General features: G+C 49.5%; 1 protein-coding gene across 6 annotated transcripts; it reads right to left on the minus strand.

Annotated features, from left to right (window-relative positions):
* Positions 1–155: 155 nt before the first annotated feature.
* MSANTD2 (Myb/SANT DNA binding domain containing 2) lies at positions 156–15,608 on the minus strand. 6 transcript variants are annotated; one of them, XM_015884163.3, is made up of 6 exons: positions 15,073–15,602; positions 8,275–8,319; positions 7,434–7,692; positions 5,798–5,858; positions 5,393–5,590; positions 4,905–5,095 (listed from the first exon to the last, which is right to left on the minus strand). In XM_015884163.3, the coding sequence occupies exons 1-6, from the start codon at positions 15,550–15,552 to the stop codon at positions 5,083–5,085; spliced, it is 1,056 nt and encodes a 351-aa protein (XP_015739649.1). In that variant the 5' UTR covers positions 15,553–15,602; the 3' UTR covers positions 4,905–5,082. The 6 variants fall into 6 exon arrangements, with proteins under 6 accessions (XP_015739644.1, XP_015739647.1, XP_015739649.1 ...); XM_015884158.3 differs by lacking the exons at positions 4,905–5,095; positions 5,393–5,590 and adding an exon at positions 156–1,858 and having other exon boundaries at positions 15,073–15,596; XM_085526072.1 differs by having other exon boundaries at positions 4,905–5,590.
* Positions 15,609–18,493: the final 2,885 nt, after the last annotated feature.

Below are 18,493 nucleotides of genomic sequence, written 5' to 3' on the forward strand. Positions count from 1 at the left end.
GGATTAAAGTGAGCCCGGCAAAGAAGCAGAACAAGGAGCTGCTCGGCTGTATGGCTGCAGCTGGAGCCCAGGAGCAGGAACAGCAGAAGCCCCAATAAGGAATGGGCTCCTTGCCCCCACGAGATGCTGCCCACAGAGGAGAAAGACGCCTCCAGTCCGTGCTCTTTGCTCGATTTTATTAGGACTGACACATTCATTGTATGTCACAACGTCACTGACCGATGAGCTTCAGAAACCAAAACGCCGGCACCAGCCAGCCAAGTGATGGGGCACATATAGTAACACTTGGGAAAGGCTTTAAATGCTTCCTCCCGGCCCACGTGCCCCCAGCCCACCTCCCTCCCCCCCCATCTCACAGCTTTGATTGTACCCATAAGCATGGATTGACAGAATGTTCCCCAGCTGCCAGGTTATTCTCACAAAGAGGTTAAACTAGAACTGAACAAATAAACCCATAAAAATAAAATAACAAAAGGCCGGGAATTCTTTTAATGTTAAAAAATAAAATAAAATAAAATAAAATAAAAGCGGATATGGCAACACTACTAGGAAAGTGGAATACATCACAGAAACAAAAGTCTTTGCAGGCAACACTGTTTGGAGATAGGAGAACACTGGATGGGTGAAAAAAGTGGACTTCTAAATTATATACAACAGTATCTAAGGGTGGCTTTGAAAAACAGTCTCCTTTAACGTGATTCAAGGTTTAACTCGCCGTTATCTATTGCTTATTTATTCAGATCTGTAATAACACTTAGAGACGGATGTGTAAAAATGAGACATTGTGGAAAAACAGCTTTTCGTATGAAACGTCCGCTCCGCCCGACATGGAATGTATGGGATGAGCTGGGCAGGGCTCAGCGCTGCCCCACAGCCGCCCCACGGCCCAGCAGCCCCCAATCAAACACTGCTGAGCAGCGCCTCCAGCTGCGCACAGCATCCAGCAGCGCCCGACGGTGAGATGGGAAACGGGCAGAAGCCCTTAATCCTTATGAAGGACGAGATTCAGTTGTTGAATTTCAAGGGGTATCCAATGGCTTTTTCCAGGCACTCTACCAAAGAGCCAGCGGAAAGAAAATCCCTCTCCACTTCCACAAATTTGATGTAGATGGATTTTGGGGAGACCCCGGGCTCCACGACGCAGTTCTGAGATAAAAACGCGTTGATCCCGACCCACTCTTTGCTGAAGGTTTTGGTGTTGGCCTGAAAATGTAAAAACAGGCACTGCTGGAGAGTCCTGACCTCGGCGATGCCGAGGTAGCAGTAGATGATGCGGGCAGACTCCATCTCCACCCGCAGCGACGCCTGCGGCGACGGCGCCTCCAGCTCCCCCGGAGTCTCATTGCTGGCATCGGGGCCCCGCGGCTCCGCCAGAGGCGAGTGTGGCTTCTCGTGGCACTCCTCGTACCCGATGGCGTACAGACCCGGGCTCTTGGGGATGCCCCCCGGCAATAAATACTGAACGACGTTGCCTCCTGTCGGCTTGGAGTGAGCGATGGGGATCCAGTCAATCTCCATGTGCAGCTCGAGGCACCTGGCTTCGCTGATGGTGATCTCCAGGAACTTGTAGTAAACGTTTTTCCAGTTCATTTTCTGCACTCTGGTCATGATGACTCTGCCCTCCGGCTTCTCCGAGTTGAAATACTCCCGGAGCCGTTTGCCCAGCGGGACCTGCGAGCTGATCTCCGCGTAGTGGTAGCGAATGTCCTCCTTCCAGCGCGTGTTGTAGCCGATGCCAAAGATGGCCAGTTTGTTGGAGAGGTGGAGCCTGGAGAAGTCCGTCCAGCTCTGAAACAACTCCCACTTCAACTGGACAGACTCCAGGATTTGCATAATGTTCTGCATGACGTCGCGCTTCCTGGGGAAAACAACAGGAGGGTAAAGCTGTCAGTGACCGCTCGGAGCTGCAAAACCATCCCAGGCTACACAAGAAAGCACCACCAGCACAGGAGGGCTGGGACTCAACACTGCTTCCAGCCACCTCTATGAGCTGGGAAGACAACAGCAAAACGTGCGGGTATTCGACTCCCACATGCATCCCAAATCACTGCTGAGCTCCCAGGTTGTAACACCAACTGATGTGTCTGCTTTCATTCTGATTTTAATTAACCTCGTTAACAACAAAAACAATAAACAAAACAGAACTTCATCAAATCCCTCTGGTGAGATACACCTTCTGCTGGAAAAGGTACTTACTGCAATGAGTTCTGCAGGGGAGGACCTGATGAGGAGAAGCTGAGCTGCCCTGCGGATGCAAACAGCACTGCAGGCGTTCACACTTGGCTAAGTGATCAGGTGGGAGATTTTGCATGCATCCAAAGCAAGCGGAGCAGCTTCCTTCAGGATGAATGAGACACTTAGGGCACAATTAAGGGAGACAACCACTGATTCTAGGAGTCATTGCCCTATAATCCAATCAACAGGAAGACAATGCAGCTCTGTTGGTAAATGAGAAACCTCCCTCAGTCCAAGAACTGTGATTCAGAAGCTGCTCCACTCAGCCCTCCCTAGAATCATCCTTCCACAACAGCTCCCAACAGCTCCGGCACCAGCTGCTGAGACAGGAAGGTCAGAAGCATCAACCTGTTATGAAGCAAGTGCTTAAGCAAGAGCAGACAGCACCCAACAGACTGCAGGGCATAGGAACAGGGCTGATACTTGGCTGCTTCTCTGTCCCACGTGGAACGGAAGCAGGTTCCTTCTTCCACTGTTCATAGAACCACAAAATCATAGGGTCCTAGGATCAATAAGGCTGAAAGAGGCCCCCTAAGATCCCAAGGCCCAACTCACCCCACTGTGCCCCACTGCCCACATCCCAACTGCTTCTTGGAGGTGCTGCACATCCAAATGTAGCCCTACATGCTGGGTCTGAGCAGCCCAGGCTGAAATCACTCTCCTCACAGCAAGACTCATCTCAGACTTGCAGTTTAGACCTTTGGAAATGTAAGTTCATCCTCTGGAAACAAAAGGGATAAGACAATGTAGGAAGCAGCTGGCTGAGCACAGGGCTGTGATAGCAGCCTGTGTTTCACATTCACATTCATTGCATTCAAAGAGGAAGCAGAATGCAATTTAAGGAAACAGTCCCATCCAAACCCAGACATGACAGAATGCAGTGTGGGTAGATTTTCATTCAACAGTGGAGGAACAGAGCTAAGAACAACAGAAAAAACAACACCTTTATTAATTACACCATAAATACTATTGCTAAGCTCAGTTCAGCACAAAACACAGCTGAAGCCCCGATGAGAAAAGAAAAAATTAGTCACTCCAACTACTCCTGCAGAACAGGAATAATTGCACTAGAGAATCCCCAGCAGTGCTTCATGGATCAGGGAAGACAGAGGCTTCCATTGAGCGGATCTACTGCTTCAACCACAGAGGAAGCAGTAGGGAAAAAAGGTGTTCAAAAAGCAGTTCTGAACCCAGAACTTGTCGCAGTGCTCCACATGTGGCCTCCCCAGGGCAGTGCAGAAAGGAGGAGAACCCAGCACTGCAGTGCCAATGGCTTAAAGCACAGCTAACTGTGAAGATGGCCCCTCCTTTCCCAAGCCTTCAAAATCTGGGGGTTAATCAGGAGTGGGAACCCCTCGGTGATGGTTTTGTTATCCTTTACACCACAGCTCCATCCTGCTGGGTACAGCAGCTAAATTAAGGCAATGCGGCTCAGGCTATTTCATTTTTCAACTGTAGAAGGTGCCCTAGAGCTGCATTTGACCACACTGTCAGACCTCGACTCCTAGCACCTGGCTGGGTCATTGCATTGGTTTCTGGTCATTGCATTGCTTTCTCCTCAGAAACCTTTGCAATTCAAACAAGGAAAGACTCGAGCCTTGGTGTAAATTTGTTCTAAGGCACGTTTCCAAACAAAAGCAGACTTGAAAGTCTGCATCATCACTCCACTGATTTCACTGAGATTACTTCTGCTTCAAACTTCCACGTGCACAAGAAAGCAGATGAACTGAAGGTCTGCTGTCTTTGCAATAAGCTACTGTATTTTTAAAACACGGGCCAAGAACATGAACATGTTTGGTATTATTTATTTGCTATGGCTTTTAAAATTAGACAAGTCTCTTTTGAAACGATAATAAATAAATACTCGGATTATCTACAGTATCAGTAAAGCTTCTCCAGGCTGCTCGTAATCATTCCAAACTCAACACTGATTTCCTTATCTGATGTCCAAGACAACCACTGAGGCAATGAACTGGACAAGGCAAACCCTGCCACAGCAGCACACGGGGATCTTCCACTTTCCAAAAACCCAACCTGAAAAGCTGCCTGTGACACCTCCGACTAAAAGCCCTGACAGTGCAGAAGGCAGGGAGAACGCCTATTTAATTCTTTGCTTTCCATTGCTTGATGTAGTAAAAAGGCAGAGTTTCAGGTTTCTTTTCAGCTTTAAAAGATCTCAGAGTTTAAAAGTTCCTTGTTCCTCATAGCAGAGGGAAAAAAAAAAAAAAAAAAGGCATTTTCAGCAGATTTCTGTGTTGGAAGACACTTTGTGCTCCCACTGAGCATGGGAGATTGCCTTATCACCCGCACGCCTCACAAAACGTCCGGGAGTTCAGAGACCTCCCTGCATTTTAGAGAGCTGCAGGAGCAGAAAAGAAACCCCCAACTCAGAGCAGTCTGAGCTCCAGTCATGCATCTACACCACAAAAAACTGGCAGAGAAAACGCAGAGTCTCCACACAACATGAGCTCCGACCTCAGAGCATTCGGAACTCTTTTCAGTGCAACTCCCTACGGCACATCTGGAAGGTAGAATTATCCCAGAACCATCCGAACAAGCTGCTCGAAGAGAAGTGGTGCAAGACACCAGAACCGTGTGTGTTCCCACCCTGGAGGGCCTGCAAGTCGATTTGAGACAGCTCATTCCATTACAGATGGAGCTACACTTACCCTACAGGGTTTTAAACCCAAGAGGCTGGAAGAAAGCAGCCCTGGTCTGCAGAAACATGGCACGATTCCTTTCATTTTTTGAAATACTCTGTGTTATTGTTGGCGAGGCAACGGAGATTCACATGCTTAAAACATTTTAAATGCTCCGGTATTTGTCAGATTAAACCAATCCAAAAGGTTACAAGTCAGCTCTGGAAAGTTATAAAAATAAAAGAAATCACAAACTTTGGCATGCTTTCCACCAAGGAGGGGAAATGCACGAACTTTTTATGCAAGCATTACTCATACGGCCAAGTCAACAACACGCACTACTACTGAGGTAGTCTCACTTCTCACTCTCTTTCCTCCACTTATGTTCTCCTTCTGATCCATTTAAAATATCTGGTCAGTGCCACCTGGGCACACAGGTCACTGTCCTGACACTGGTTTAGTGGAAAATATACGTTAAAACTTAATGAGTGCTCTTAAAAAAAAAAAAGAGAGAAAACCTATTTTTTTCCTTGTATCCAAATGGACAAAATTTAGGCAACTTCAGGCAGATGGAAAAAACAGATTTCAGACAGCTCCGAGAGCCTGGACTCATCCCGTGATAACCGCAGGCTGCCCACACACATCCCAAGCAGTCCTGATGTGGATCTGAGCCGCATGTTAAGTCCTTGCATTCATGTGGTGAGTCGTTTTGTTTGCTGTGTGATGAAGCCAAGAAAGGACAAAGTTGTGAAGCTTTTCGAATGTTCTGAGGTAACTGGAATAATGCATAAAGCAGATTCAAGTGTATGAATAGTCTTGCACAATGTATTTATAATTATAATCAGAAGTTTCAAACAGCCTCCCTCCTGCACAACATCCTCAGGGAAATACATTCCAGGGTAAAACATTCATAAATTACTTACTGAGCGTCTTCTGAAGATTCCTGTTTTATCTTCAATGTTCTTTTTGTGGTGGGCATTTCATCTGAAAGGTAAGATTCCAACACAGTCATCTTTTAAAATTAAAGGCAGCAGGAATATTATTTCTTTTTTGAAGCTGAAGTTAAAAATCCATCTTACTTCCTAAGCCCACCAAGTCCTGCCACATGCACAAGGCAGCTCCAGTTCTTATGTTAACTGGAGTTTTTGTTTTTCCTTAGGAAACGATGCAGTCAGTTACAAGATCTGAATCTGCCTCTGCAAGTGCAAAACCTTTCAAGGACAAGAGCATAATTCCTGCAATTAAATCACAAGCCAATTTAATTACTAACTACATTGAGGGAGGAAAAAAGAAAACAAGAGAAAAGACTGTTCTGCTTTCAATAGCACATTTGAAGAGCAAGCACCAGAACAAATGCATCTGTATTCCATTTAGATTTTGTGCACTAAACGCTTCTCTCTTTACTTCTTTCAACGTTACGAACACTGTCAGCCCAAGTACACACAAATGTCTCCATAATTCAACTGAAGGAAAACGGTGACAAACCAGGAGACTGCAGTTTGAGTCACCAGAACGACTAGATGGAATTAGCTGTCATTTACATACGTTTTGAAACATCATCGTCTCCCCACCATTTCTCTCCCACATAGTTCTGACTTCTAAGCTCCCAGGGGAAGAAGTCTAAGAGAACCAGAATGTGGTTAATTTGCAAGTTGGCTGCTTTAATATCAAACTGCAATTTAAGACTCTCTTAAAGCATCCACAGTCTCCAGTCCCCTGAACAAAGATGCGTACAGACAGGTGACTGCATCTCCTTCCTGTTCCCATTTCAGCCTCCAGATCACAAGGAAAACCACATCAACATCTTTCCCCCAGTTTGTGTTCTAACTGCTGGATTTGATCAACTCCTACTTCCTCCATGAAAAGAATTCCTTTTCCTCCATGCTTCACATATATGCTTGAAGAAACTTCCTTCTTCACTGCAGCTGGACACAACAGCTCCGCTCAGTGTGCTTGCTTTTCTGATTGAGAATGTGGTAGCTGGCTCCGTTGGACAAAGTGAAACAGCCACAGGCAACAACTGAATCTCCAAATTAGTTAATGTACTCATTTGTATGCACTGAAGCTGACACTACTAATTCAAGCAGGAAAAGCATTCTGAACACCACACATCTGGATACAAGCACATCCACATGCTTAAAGCAAACACAGCAGTTAGGATGTATGGGAAGGAAGAGAAAACAGCCACTGGTATGTATAGGAGCAGCCTGGAAGTAAACAATGGTTGAGTGGTAGCTGGCATCTAAGGACCTGAAAGCCAGGCACTGCTGGCAGGGAAGCACCTCCCTGATCCCAAGAGGGGAAGTAAAACTGAGCAGTGGGTGGAAGGGACAGAGAGCCAGGGAATGCACTGCCTCCTTTGTCAAGGTTTATGGCCACATAACCCTTCTTTTCTCCTGATCCTGATACTCCATCAGCCTCCAAGAACCACTGTCTGCTTTTGATGATGTTTTTCCCTTGGATATCAGTTGTTCAGCACTTGAGCACATTATGTCCCAAACATGAATGTGGGGGCTTGTATGAACATGGAGCACAGAGAGGATTAATAGGATTCCTTACCTAATTCCTGCTCACCAGTTTGGTAGCAATGAAGATCCTGACTGTGGTTTCCCCAGTCTTCCTGTGAGTACTCCTCCATGGTGCTGCCATCTGACTCCAGCTCCTGGTACAAGCCGCTGCTGTTGATGAGGACAGGCTGGCAGGGCTGGGAATCCCATCCTCCCTGGCCAAACACCTGCTCCAGCTGTTCAAATGTGTAGCTGCTTTTCCTCTTCCCAACACCATGCTCCTTCACACGGCTGTAACATCTGCGAAGGGTCTAAGACAGAAAACTGCGTGTTAATCACCCAGAGGTGCCACTTCAGCAGTGCACACATAGCAGACAGTGACATGACTGCCAGGCAGAGTTTAGTTTTACTTCTGCTGACCAGTACTTGCCACACGCTCATGAGCTAAATGCAAGGCTGTCAAGTTAATCTGCACCTGGCAGGAAGCATCGTATGTATCTGATGCTCCTGATGCAGGTTTTAACTTTAACATCTACAGCTCAGAACAAAGTTGTGCAGCAGATACAGGTTCATCAATTTAACCTGGACAATTTATTCTCCTTCCCACTTCATAACCCCCCAGATCTGCCACGTAACACAGGGAAAATAAACAACAGAACCCCAGTCAGAGATACCAATCAGCCAAGAAAATTCACACCTACTACAAGAGGGGGAAAGCAGAGCTGGTGTTGTGCCCACAGCTTGAAGAAGGTAAAGCAGGGAGGAGATGGAAAGGAAGAAAGAAAGAAGTCCCCAAAAGCACAGACAGTCCAACCTTCCTTACTCTGGTAAGAAGACACAAGGTACAAAATGTATGCCTAAGCTATTCAGCTAATAAAATATATATTACTTACATATTTTGCATTCCTTACTAACTCACTCTGTCTCTTGTGAAGCTGCTGAAATTTAAAAGAGGTCAAATCAATAATGCTCCAAATTCCCAGACTTTGATATCAATCATTAAGTAAGATACATAACTCAGATGGCTCTGGCTAATAATCCACTACGACAGCTTTCAGTGCTAAGGTTGAAACCTCCAAAAAAGGCAAATGCAGAAACCCAACCTGGTTTTGGTGATCTCCACCATCCTGTACTACTGGCCACACATTAACACCCACTGCATGACAGCAAGGCAAAGCCACAGACAACTCATAGACTTGTACAATCCCCCCTAATCCAGATCAAGACAGACATCACGTTCATTACATTGTTCAGATGCTAGACTGAATGGCAACCAAAGCCACCTCTAAAGCTCAGAGGAGGCATTAATTCAGGAACAGTCAGTTTGGTCAACTTGTTCTCTGAAGAAGGACTACAGTTTTTAAGCAACAAGCAAACATACATCATTGCATTAAATGTTTGGTTTTCCCCCAAAAGGAACTTTACATCTCCAGAAAGCTCCAACATATCTAATGCTCCTCATGCACCTCATTTAACAGCATCAGCAGGAGAGGAATACATTCCTAACCTGTTTCCCCATGATGGGACATGGGAAATTTTTACATTTCCAGCACCTCAACTGCAACTGGGGTAGAAAACAACCAGTTATGGAATCCCAGAATCAAGAACGCAACCATGAAATGAGTCACTACTCACTACAAACAAATTCATTCCCTATGACTGGGGAATTTGCTCTGAGAATGATCAGACACTGCAATGGCTGCCCAGGGAGGTGGTGGAGTCACTGTCCCTGGCGGTGTTGAAGAGGCGTCTGGGGCATCAGGCCCCAGAGATACAGGGCAGCACTCAGCACCACTCAACTCTGAAGACGGACTTAAAGGAAGAGAGGAGTCCTCAGGTTTATATGCTGAAGGGTAGAAGGCAGCATCCAAAGGCTGCCTGCCTCGTCATGCCAGGATACGCACAAGTAACAAAAGATGAAACCACAGCAGGAAAAAAGAAATGGTCTGTGAAGTTCAGTGTGGTTGTACAGCATGTAGGGATGACTGGAGCCATGAAAGCTCTTGAAGCCTGCATTCCCACACTGGCTGGCTGGAGAACAAGGAAACAGAACTGACTACAGGTGGTTGATTCCTCTGCTCTACACACTAGCTCGTGAACTTTTAGGTTAAAAGATATATGAAAAGCAGGAGAACATCAGAGCTAAATAGGAACATCACCACAAGAAGCCCTATTTCTGTACTTCTGAACGTAAGCATCAGTTCCTAGAATAAAAGGAGAAGAAAGCACAGCTTGAACTCTAAAGAGAGCCACACCACAGAGCAGAAAGACAGCTGATGACTTTGTGCTCAAGAAACCAAGTCTACCGCTGCTCTACAGAACGTGAGCAGTTTCAAGCAAATCCATCCTTAACACTTTGCAGCCATGCCCTGCAGAACCTGCTGCAGACCTGTCTGAAGGGGCTCCAGCTCCGCAGGTGCCACACATCTGTCCAATCACAGCACTCAGAGATACCCAATAATAGTCCCACATGGCATTTTGGTCAGTAAAAGGTGTTCTTTCCTACACTACCCAAAGCTGCTGTCACTACTATTCCAAAACTATTCACTGCTTACCCCAAAGCAATGAAAGGCATGCTTCAGTAGACTGTGCTGCCTTTAGAAACACACTCATTCCTTAAAATTAAACTTTAGTTTTCACGCAAAAACTGTGAACGGGACAAGCATCTCCACGCCACCCATGAAGTCTGACATCCAAAGATGGTCCTAAGTACAGCAGCCTGGACCAAAGAAATCCAAGAAGTACTTCACAGGTTAGACACCAGTTACTTGGCAAGCCAAAGAGACCACACACGCCTACCCCTGTTGGCTCTAGGTCTCTAAAGCAGGCAGAGCAGGGCCACAGACTAAGAGCAGCACAAACCCTCCTGCAGGTGGTAGGAAAAATGATCTGCTCCAGAATAAGCTCCAGATGGGAGGCAGAAAGCATCAACATGGGGTGGCACCCCATGGGTAACTACTCACATAGTTCTGAAAGCTGGGAGCTTTACACACGATCCTAGAAGCATGCAAACGCCCGTCCTGAGGCTGTGGTCTCCAAAGAAAGGTCCATGCCAGGCGAGTCCAACCTCAGCCTTTGTGATTTAGCTGCATAGAGAAATGGTTATCAATAGAAAGCAACATCTAAATCTAGACCAATAGGAAAAGCTGTAAGGGAAATCCCAAAGGCTGTCTTAACTTGTTTTCACCAGAAACAATGGCCAAAACAAGGGCTGGGAACTTGTGGGACCCACAGCAGTCCAGAAAGCACCATCTCCTTAGCCTCCAGATTGACAGATTTAGCAGGGTGTAGCAGAATCTGGAACAGAACAGTGGTGGAAGTGAATCTGCACCCACACAGGCACTTTAAGCTCTGTGCTTTCACACCAGCTTCATTCTGATGAACATTTCAGGTGCATTCAGTTACTTCTAAAATAAACAAAATCCAAAATCAACCATCTAGCAACCGCATCATTGCCACTGGGACTCCTCTGACGTCAATGCAGTTTCTGCAGTATAACTGCCAATGCCATGTCCACAGTTACAGCCCAATGGTGTGCACAGCCTAAGGGCAAGTATTAAAACTTGGGAGAATTTTAAGACCTGGGCCTTAAGTGATCACATCTTCCACAGATGCTCTTCCACTGCAGTCTCATGGTATGTCCAAGAAGCAGTAAAGAAAATAAACTCTTCAGTGACAAAGAACAGATTTACATTGCCCAGTTTACGAACGTCAACAGAAAGTTGCTCCCACCTACTGGGGCCCATGAGGTTCTCCAGCGAGGAGTGAATTCTTGGAGAGGACTCAGGACAGGAACTGCAAAGTGACCCAGCCTGGAAAACTAGAGGCATCTGAACCTACTTAAGGCGAAGAAAGATCAAGAGGTAACTTGAACACTGCCTGTGCACATCGCAGAGGGTGGAGTCACGGGGACAAGGAGCTCGGCCTGAGTAACAGAAGACAAGGGAAAATGCATTAAAAAATGGAAGGCAAAGCTGTTCTGAAGGTGATAAGCAGTTGGATAAGCTGCTGGTAAAGAGACTGATAACTCCAACCTTGGAAATCCTTTGAAAAGAGAGCCGCTCTGCTTAAGGTTATTGAACCCAGTGATGAATTTCTGGGTGAAATTCAATCTCCTGGAGCACACAGAAGGTCACACTGCATTACTGCAGGAGTCCCATCAGAGACAGCCAGTGCAGCGCTTCCTTCTTTCAAAACGACTTTGCACTACAAAGATTTAAAAATAGAATGTTTACATCATAAAGCAACAAAAAACACAACCACACTGAAAGTAAACCCTGTCATCACCATATAGCTTAAAGCAAGAGAACATGAACAGCTGACATCCAAGCATAATTCCTCATTCTACCCTGTTTCATGTTAGCATTCACTTCTTCGTGCCTTCGTGCCTGCATTCCCTGTGTGAAAGCACAGAACTGCTTTTTGTTCTTTGCAAAGTAAATCAGACATTCTGCAGACAATCACAACCCAGCAGACACCTTCCTCCTCCTGCCCAGGTGAGCAGCAGGTCACTGTGTGCAGAAAACTAAGCATGAGGGCAACAGGCTGGTCACCAGCAGCAGAGCTTGTGAACGATGTGTTCAGAGGTTGGAAGAGCATGAAACAATGATGTCCAAACTCACTGCCTGATCTGAAGCAATAACAAAGTCTACATACTGGATGCAACAGCTTTTTTTGGCCTTCATATGGAACGTCACAGCACGAGGCAATAGCTCCTTTTTCTGTGATTGTGTCTCTGCCACTCGTTAGCAGCTCACCTCCTGCTCTGGGGCAATGATACGCCTGGAGAAGGGCACGGAATAGAAGTGACTGCATACAAATCTGGAAAGGGTTTTGCACAGTATCTCATCCTCTGCCTTAAATAATAGTTCTGAGGTCAAAACAAATAGCTGAATGCTCCACAATGCCGCACAGAGGGGATCAGTTTGGGGATACACAAACTGCTGAGCCAGGCTAATTCTCCAATCTTGGATTATGAACACACTTAGCAAAGAAGAGCAGGGCTGGAGGAAAAGCACATGTGCTTCAGCAAGTAATTCTGTAACAAGAGCTGTGAGATCACAGCTGTAGGAATGGTCGGAGCGCAGTACTAAGCCAGCAGTGATTCAGGACACAGCTTGGTATGCCAGGATGAGGGAACTCTGAGGCACAGGACAGCTTCTGGGGACCCAACAGGCAGAAATAAAAAGAAATTAAATACTCCTGCAGCTCCCAGTCCCTGAGTTAGCTGGTCCACAGGCATCAAAGCCATGAAGCCAGGCTCTCCTGCAGGAATAAGCCAGGAGTACTTGTTGGAATCATTACGTGTGAATTCCCAAATTCAAAGCAGGTGCTCTGGAGTGGCAGATCCAGGCAGTGGGCTCATCTGCAGGCTGCAGGCCAGCACCGCCTATGTGCGGAAAAGCACATGCAGATGTTAGGAAACAGACAAAATGCGAACTGGGACCTTGTGTTACATCCTGTTTGAATTAGGAGAGAATGCATATATGCAGTACAACTGGAGAACTGCAAAACTTTGTTCTGCAGAGCTGACTTTTTCCTTTCCATCTCATTTCTAACGCTCCTTTGGCAGAGAGCAGGAAATTCAGGTGTCCTGAAGAAAGCCAATACAGAGCTCTTACCTACAATGTCTTTATAAACTAAGTTGAAACTGACACATTTTAAGCATGATTTACATTTATAATCAATCAGCAAATCTTTACAGCACTCTCCCTTGAGGGACGTTGTCAAACTATCCTATAAAATCATGGACATGGGGGACATTATGGCTACAGCAGGCAAGTGGAATGGCAAAGCAAAGCACTCATCCATCACCACTGCCCCAGCTCTGCTTTTAGCTCTGACAACAGATAGTGTAAGACTATGAAGTGTCTGTGAACCACGCTTGCTCCAACAGCAAGCCCAAGCCTTCCTGCTCCATCTTAAGATGGAAGTCAAACATCAACCTCTCTGTGTTCAGAAGTGATTTGCACCCTCAGCTGAGCAAGAAAGAGCCAAGCAGACAATTCTACCAATTCTAACGCAACCATTTGAATAATTCCTGTAACAAACTCAACCTTTGGCTCTATCAAAAATGGAGCTTTTCAACGAGTGCTCATTTTTCTTAAAAAACACAAAGGATTGGGAAAAGCTCTGCCATGCTGCCATGTCTGCACCTCCCAGGGGCAGCAATGAAGACCCCACACCAGGAGGACTCCGGACGTGCAGGACCTTGGACAGCAGCACGAGCAGGTGGAAATCCTGTCTGCAGTGCAACAACCTGCAGCAAGGAGCCCAGGTATACAGAGCATGAACTAACTGCAGGGCAGGACAGCAGAGGGAACCACAGCAGCTCCTTCACATGTGGACTTCACTTAAGAAGAGTCCATGCAGATAAACTGCACGTGGGACAGAAACAAAAGACTGCCACCAAAGCACTTCTCATCAGACAGGGGAAGGAGCATCTCTGGTAACAGCACCATGAGCTGCTGGGAAACAGGGACATTCCAGCTCCCCCAGAATCAGGAGACGTGGAGAAGTTTTGCAGTGCATGAAGAGTCCGCTTAAAAGCAACATTTCCCTCCAAAACGTTCTGATGCATTCAGGAAAATAAATCCCCAAGCAGAGAAATGCAAAGAGTCAAAGAGATGACGTGAGAATATACATTCAGAAAGCAACATGTTTATAGGAAAGAGTTGCTCCACTTTAACCATTTTCCAAAGTCAAACGCTCATCTGTTTATGAGACACTGCGGAGCAAATCCTCTGCTCATCTGCTCCTGAACGTCTCTTAGGATGCTCAGTAACACACAGAACTGCCCTCCAGACACACTGCCATCATCCCTATCAACACTGCAGAGCTGCACAGTTCCTTATTTCATGCATTTTATAAATCAAAGAGCTGGGTGTTTGCACACAGACAGCCTCAGTCTGCATGGACCAGCACAGCTCTATGTGATGAACAGAACACGGCAAAGAAAAGCCAACAACCGCAGCGATATCAAGAACTAACAAAATGTTCCTTTTTAACTGATCAATATTTTAAGTAACTGCACAGAAAATCAAATGGGTCACAAAAGGGGAAACAAAGCCCTGAGGGACTCAGTATTTAATTCTGTACTTCACTCACACTTACAGCCTGAAGCAGCTTCTATGTATCACAGCTCCCTCACATCCCACCAGTCCCAGTCCACAGCTCCCTGTGTATGAAGGGGGCACAGATTCCTGCTCCCTGTCTGAGCCAAGGCTTCCCCTTCTCCCCAAGGAATGACACAAGTGGAGAGCCAACTCTCTAAAACCCAGCACCACAGAAGCCTGCTGGGTATACTGCTTAACACAGCCCAGAGCAGGCAGCCCAGGGGAAGCATCACAACCACGAGGCAACTCCACAGCTGTGAAGGCTCCAGGATCAATGGACCCCAGGATCAATGGACCCCAGGATCAATGGACCCCAGGATCAACGCTCCATCACAGAACCACGGCAGCTCCCATCCCATTACACAGTTCCAATGATGCTGGAGGGCATCGGGGCTGGGCCAAAATCCCCCCAAGGCCACGGTGCCGCAGGACAGTGTATGAAGACACACGGGAGCTGCTTGAACCGGGGCACTGAGCCCCGTGCCCACATTGAACCTGGTCACTCGGCCCCGCACCCACAGCCGCAGGAGGCCGCGGGCTGGCGGCCCGTCCCGTCCCATCCCGTAGTGTCGGTACCTTGATGCGCTCCCTGCACTGTGACGGGGTTCGCTCGTAGCCCAGCTCGGCCAGCGCTCGTGACACGCGCTCGTACATGGCGGGCCCCGGGGCCTTGCTGCCGAACACGGTGCCGGCTCCCTCCAGCTGCTGGTACCGCGCCTCCACCAGCCGCTCGTTGCCCCACACCGCGATCAGCGCGTTGGTCTCGGCCGGGGTCCACGACATCCCCCTGCACGCGGCGGCGGCGGCGGCGGCGGCGGCTCCGCCCGGGGAGAACGACACGGACGGGGAGGCTCCGCCGCGGGCACCCAGCACGGCCCCGCCGGCTGCCGGCCCCGGGCCCAGCGGGGAGGCGCCGCTGGGGGTGGACGGGTCGGACAGGCTGGGGTTGCCGTCACTCAATGCGCCCGGAGAACCCGGAGACAGCACCTCCATCTTGGGGATCTTGAGGGGCGGCTCCGCGGCGGGGAGCTGCGAGGAGCCGCAGGACGCCGCCATATTGGAGCTGCCGGAGCGAGCGGGCGGAAGTGACGTGATGTCGACTCGGGTGGGACTTCCGGTAGTGGGAGAAGAGGGATGGGAGCGGGTGGGCGTGGCCATGAGGTGTGGGCGGGGCTTATCTCGATGGTGGGCGTGGCCATGTCTCGTGGGCGTGGTCAAGTACCCGCCATCCGAGGGGGCGGTGCTTGAGGTGGGCGTGGCCTGACGGGCGCGGTCAGTGATGGGGTCGGGCCGGGCCGGGCCGGGGCTCCCCATGGGGGTGGGACAGACACCCTGAAACATCGCCGTGTAGGAAATGGAGCTGGGCCTGTGTGCGTGAGCTGCGTGTCCCACCAGCAGCAGGGCCCAGCAGCACCCAACCTCTATGGCCCAGCAGCCCCCAAACTCGAGGGCTGAGCACCCACTCAGCATCCAGCCCCAGCAGCCCCAGCTCAGGTCTGAGCATCCCCCATCATCTGCACTGAGCGTCACCCCAACCACCGGCACTGAGCGTCACCCCAAATCTGGGGCTGAGCATCCCCCGGTATAATGATCCCCAATAGAAGGAGCAGGACCCTCCAATAAAAGGGCCGGCAGAGCTCCCATTGTAAGGGCAGCACAGCACAAAGGCTGCCCCGTGTGCGCCACAGCCGCCCCCCCACCACGATCCCAATTAAACGGGCTCCGAGCAGAGGCGAACCATGAGCTGTGATTGATGAGAGCGGGGCAGTAATGAAGGGGAGCGGGGACCCCCTCGAGCCGCTGCCGGGGGTCCATAAGAGTGGGCACCGCTCGTCCCGTCCCTCCCCCCGTGCGGCAAAACGCGTTAATTAGCGCCGTGTTGGTTAAACAAACCCGTGCGTGGCACCGGGCGAGGCGGGGGGGGCTGCAGCACATCTGGCGGGGAGCGGCCCGGGAGCAATCAGAGCCGTAATTATCCCATTCTAATTACTGGGATTACCGCGGCTGCGACGTTACACATTTCATGAGCTGCAGGCGCTGGAATATATTAACCGCCCCCGGGCCGGGGGGGGAGCGCGGAGCTGTGGGTTCTTTGTGAGCAGCCGCGAGTGGAGCCGTGGGGGTGTCCTGTGTGTCCCCATCGGGGTGCACCCACTGCCAGCTTGTACCCAGAGAGCTGGGCACCTCCGACCAGCCCCGTGACTTGTCCCCATCGGGGTGAACCCACTGCCACTGTGACACGTCCCCAAGGTCCGTCCTTGTCACTGCATCCTCAAAGCAATGCACCCACTGTCATCATGGCCCAGAAGGGATGAACCCACTGCCCCCCCTGCGATGCATCCCCAGCAAAGTGCACTTGTTGTCACTGTGTCCCCAAAAGGAATGCACCCACTGAAACCCTACTAGCACATCCCCACAGGGAGCTCTCAGTGCCAGCCGTGCTGTGTGTCCCCAGAGCCATGTCCCCGAGATGCCCCCCTGCAATCCCTGCCACTGTGTCCCAGAGCTGGTTCCCTAAAGGAATGCCCCCAGTCACTGTTGCTGTGTCCCCGAAGGGCTGCACCCATTGCTGCCCCCTCTGGTGTGTTCCCAAAGCGAGTACCAGCACTGGGTGCCCCAAGTGGCTCAGCTGCACATCCTCAGTGCTGGGTGTCCCCAGGCCCAAAGGTGTCCCCAGCACTGTCCCTTCTCCCCGCAGAGCTCATCAGAACACAATTAGAGCACCTCTCTATAATGCAGGGGATGGGGCGGAGGGGAGGGATGCAAATGAGGTTAACGGTTAATTACATATTGAAAAATTCATTATTCCTCCAGAGCAGCTGATTGCAATGCAACCCCGCATCCCCATTAGAGTTATTTGACCATTTGCAAATGAGGCACCGACCCCAGGCTCACCCCCTCCCCTCCCCATCAAACGACATTCCTGCAGCAAGTTGTGTCCACCCTCAGCTCTCCACTTTTCTCCAATATACTGGAACAAGTGAAACTGGAGCATCCTCTGTGTTAAAGGGATGTGTAAGAGGGACCCGGCATCCCCAGAGTTTGCCTCAGTCTGTGTTAATTGGCATCAGTTCCCTCTCCCCACGGAATCAAGGATTGCTTACTCAGAGGCCTCCATCTTCTCATCATTCCCATTGCATTGGAAGCTCTGTTAAATAAGGAGAAGCACCACAAAGCTCAGCCCTGTGCCACCCTCTGCTGAGCAGCACCGACTCAACCACCACTGCTGGTGGCGTGCAGCGGCGGGGATTAATTGAGATCCATTTAATTAAACATGGATGCAGGGTTTGAAATGCCACTGCAAAGGCGCCCTCTCCGAGTGGCACCGCTGTCAGCAGAGACCGAATGACCCCGATGGCAGCAAACCCTGCAGTTGGGCTATTGAACATGGGGAGACTGTGTGCGGGGCTCCCAGGGATGCCCCTGTCTGTGCTGGGGCAGGTGGTCGCACATGCCACGAGTGGTGCCCACCCTCAGCGCTGTGTGTGCAGCCCTGGGGATGCGTGGATTGGGGCAGCCCTGCCTGTCCCTTCAGACTCAATTGTGATGATGAAAAATGAGCCAGAAGCCAAGCGAGCCGTTAGATGTCCCCTGACTTGTGCTCGCTGCATTGTAGTGACCTGTTCATAATTAACCTCCCTTTGTAAATGAAAAGAAGTATAAACTTATTAACAGCGGCAGAGGCTGATGCCAATTAAAGCGGAAGCCGGCTCGGGCTTTCTCGGCGTGCAGCAAAGAGCTGGGGCTGATGGAAGGAGCTGAAAGGCGCGGGATGCCTGCGGTGCCGATGCGATATTCAGCAGGACGCAGCGCCCGGCCATTGGGAGCGACCCCAGGGGCTGCGCCCCCAGGGGCGGCGGCGAGGAGCACCCAGCTGCCCCCCGCACAAAGGGCCCAGGCGGGCGGATGGGGAGCGGGCGGGCTGACACGCCTCCGCCTTTGTCTCTCTTTCAAAGCCAATATCCCGGCCCCAGATGGGTTAATACATAATGCAGAC

This window comes from Coturnix japonica, chromosome 34 (genome assembly GCF_054131305.1).
Source record: "Coturnix japonica strain WE chromosome 34, WE-NBRP24, whole genome shotgun sequence".
In the NCBI taxonomy this organism is placed as follows: Eukaryota; Metazoa; Chordata; class Aves; order Galliformes; family Phasianidae; genus Coturnix; species Coturnix japonica.

What these genes read in the sequence shown, in the direction of transcription:
- MSANTD2 (XM_015884158.3), bottom strand. Translation starts at nt 15,552, where the DNA reads ATGGCGGCGTCCTGCGGCTCCTCGCAGCTCCCCGCCGCGGAGCCGCCC. An exon ending in TAGTAAGGAATGCAAAATAT is followed by an intron (nt 7,693 to 8,274) that starts GTAAGTAATATA and finishes TTTCTGTCTTAG; the next exon opens with ACCCTTCGCAGATGTTACAG. An exon ending in AACTGGTGAGCAGGAATTAG is followed by an intron (nt 5,859 to 7,433) that starts GTAAGGAATCCT and finishes CTTACCTTTCAG; the next exon opens with ATGAAATGCCCACCACAAAA.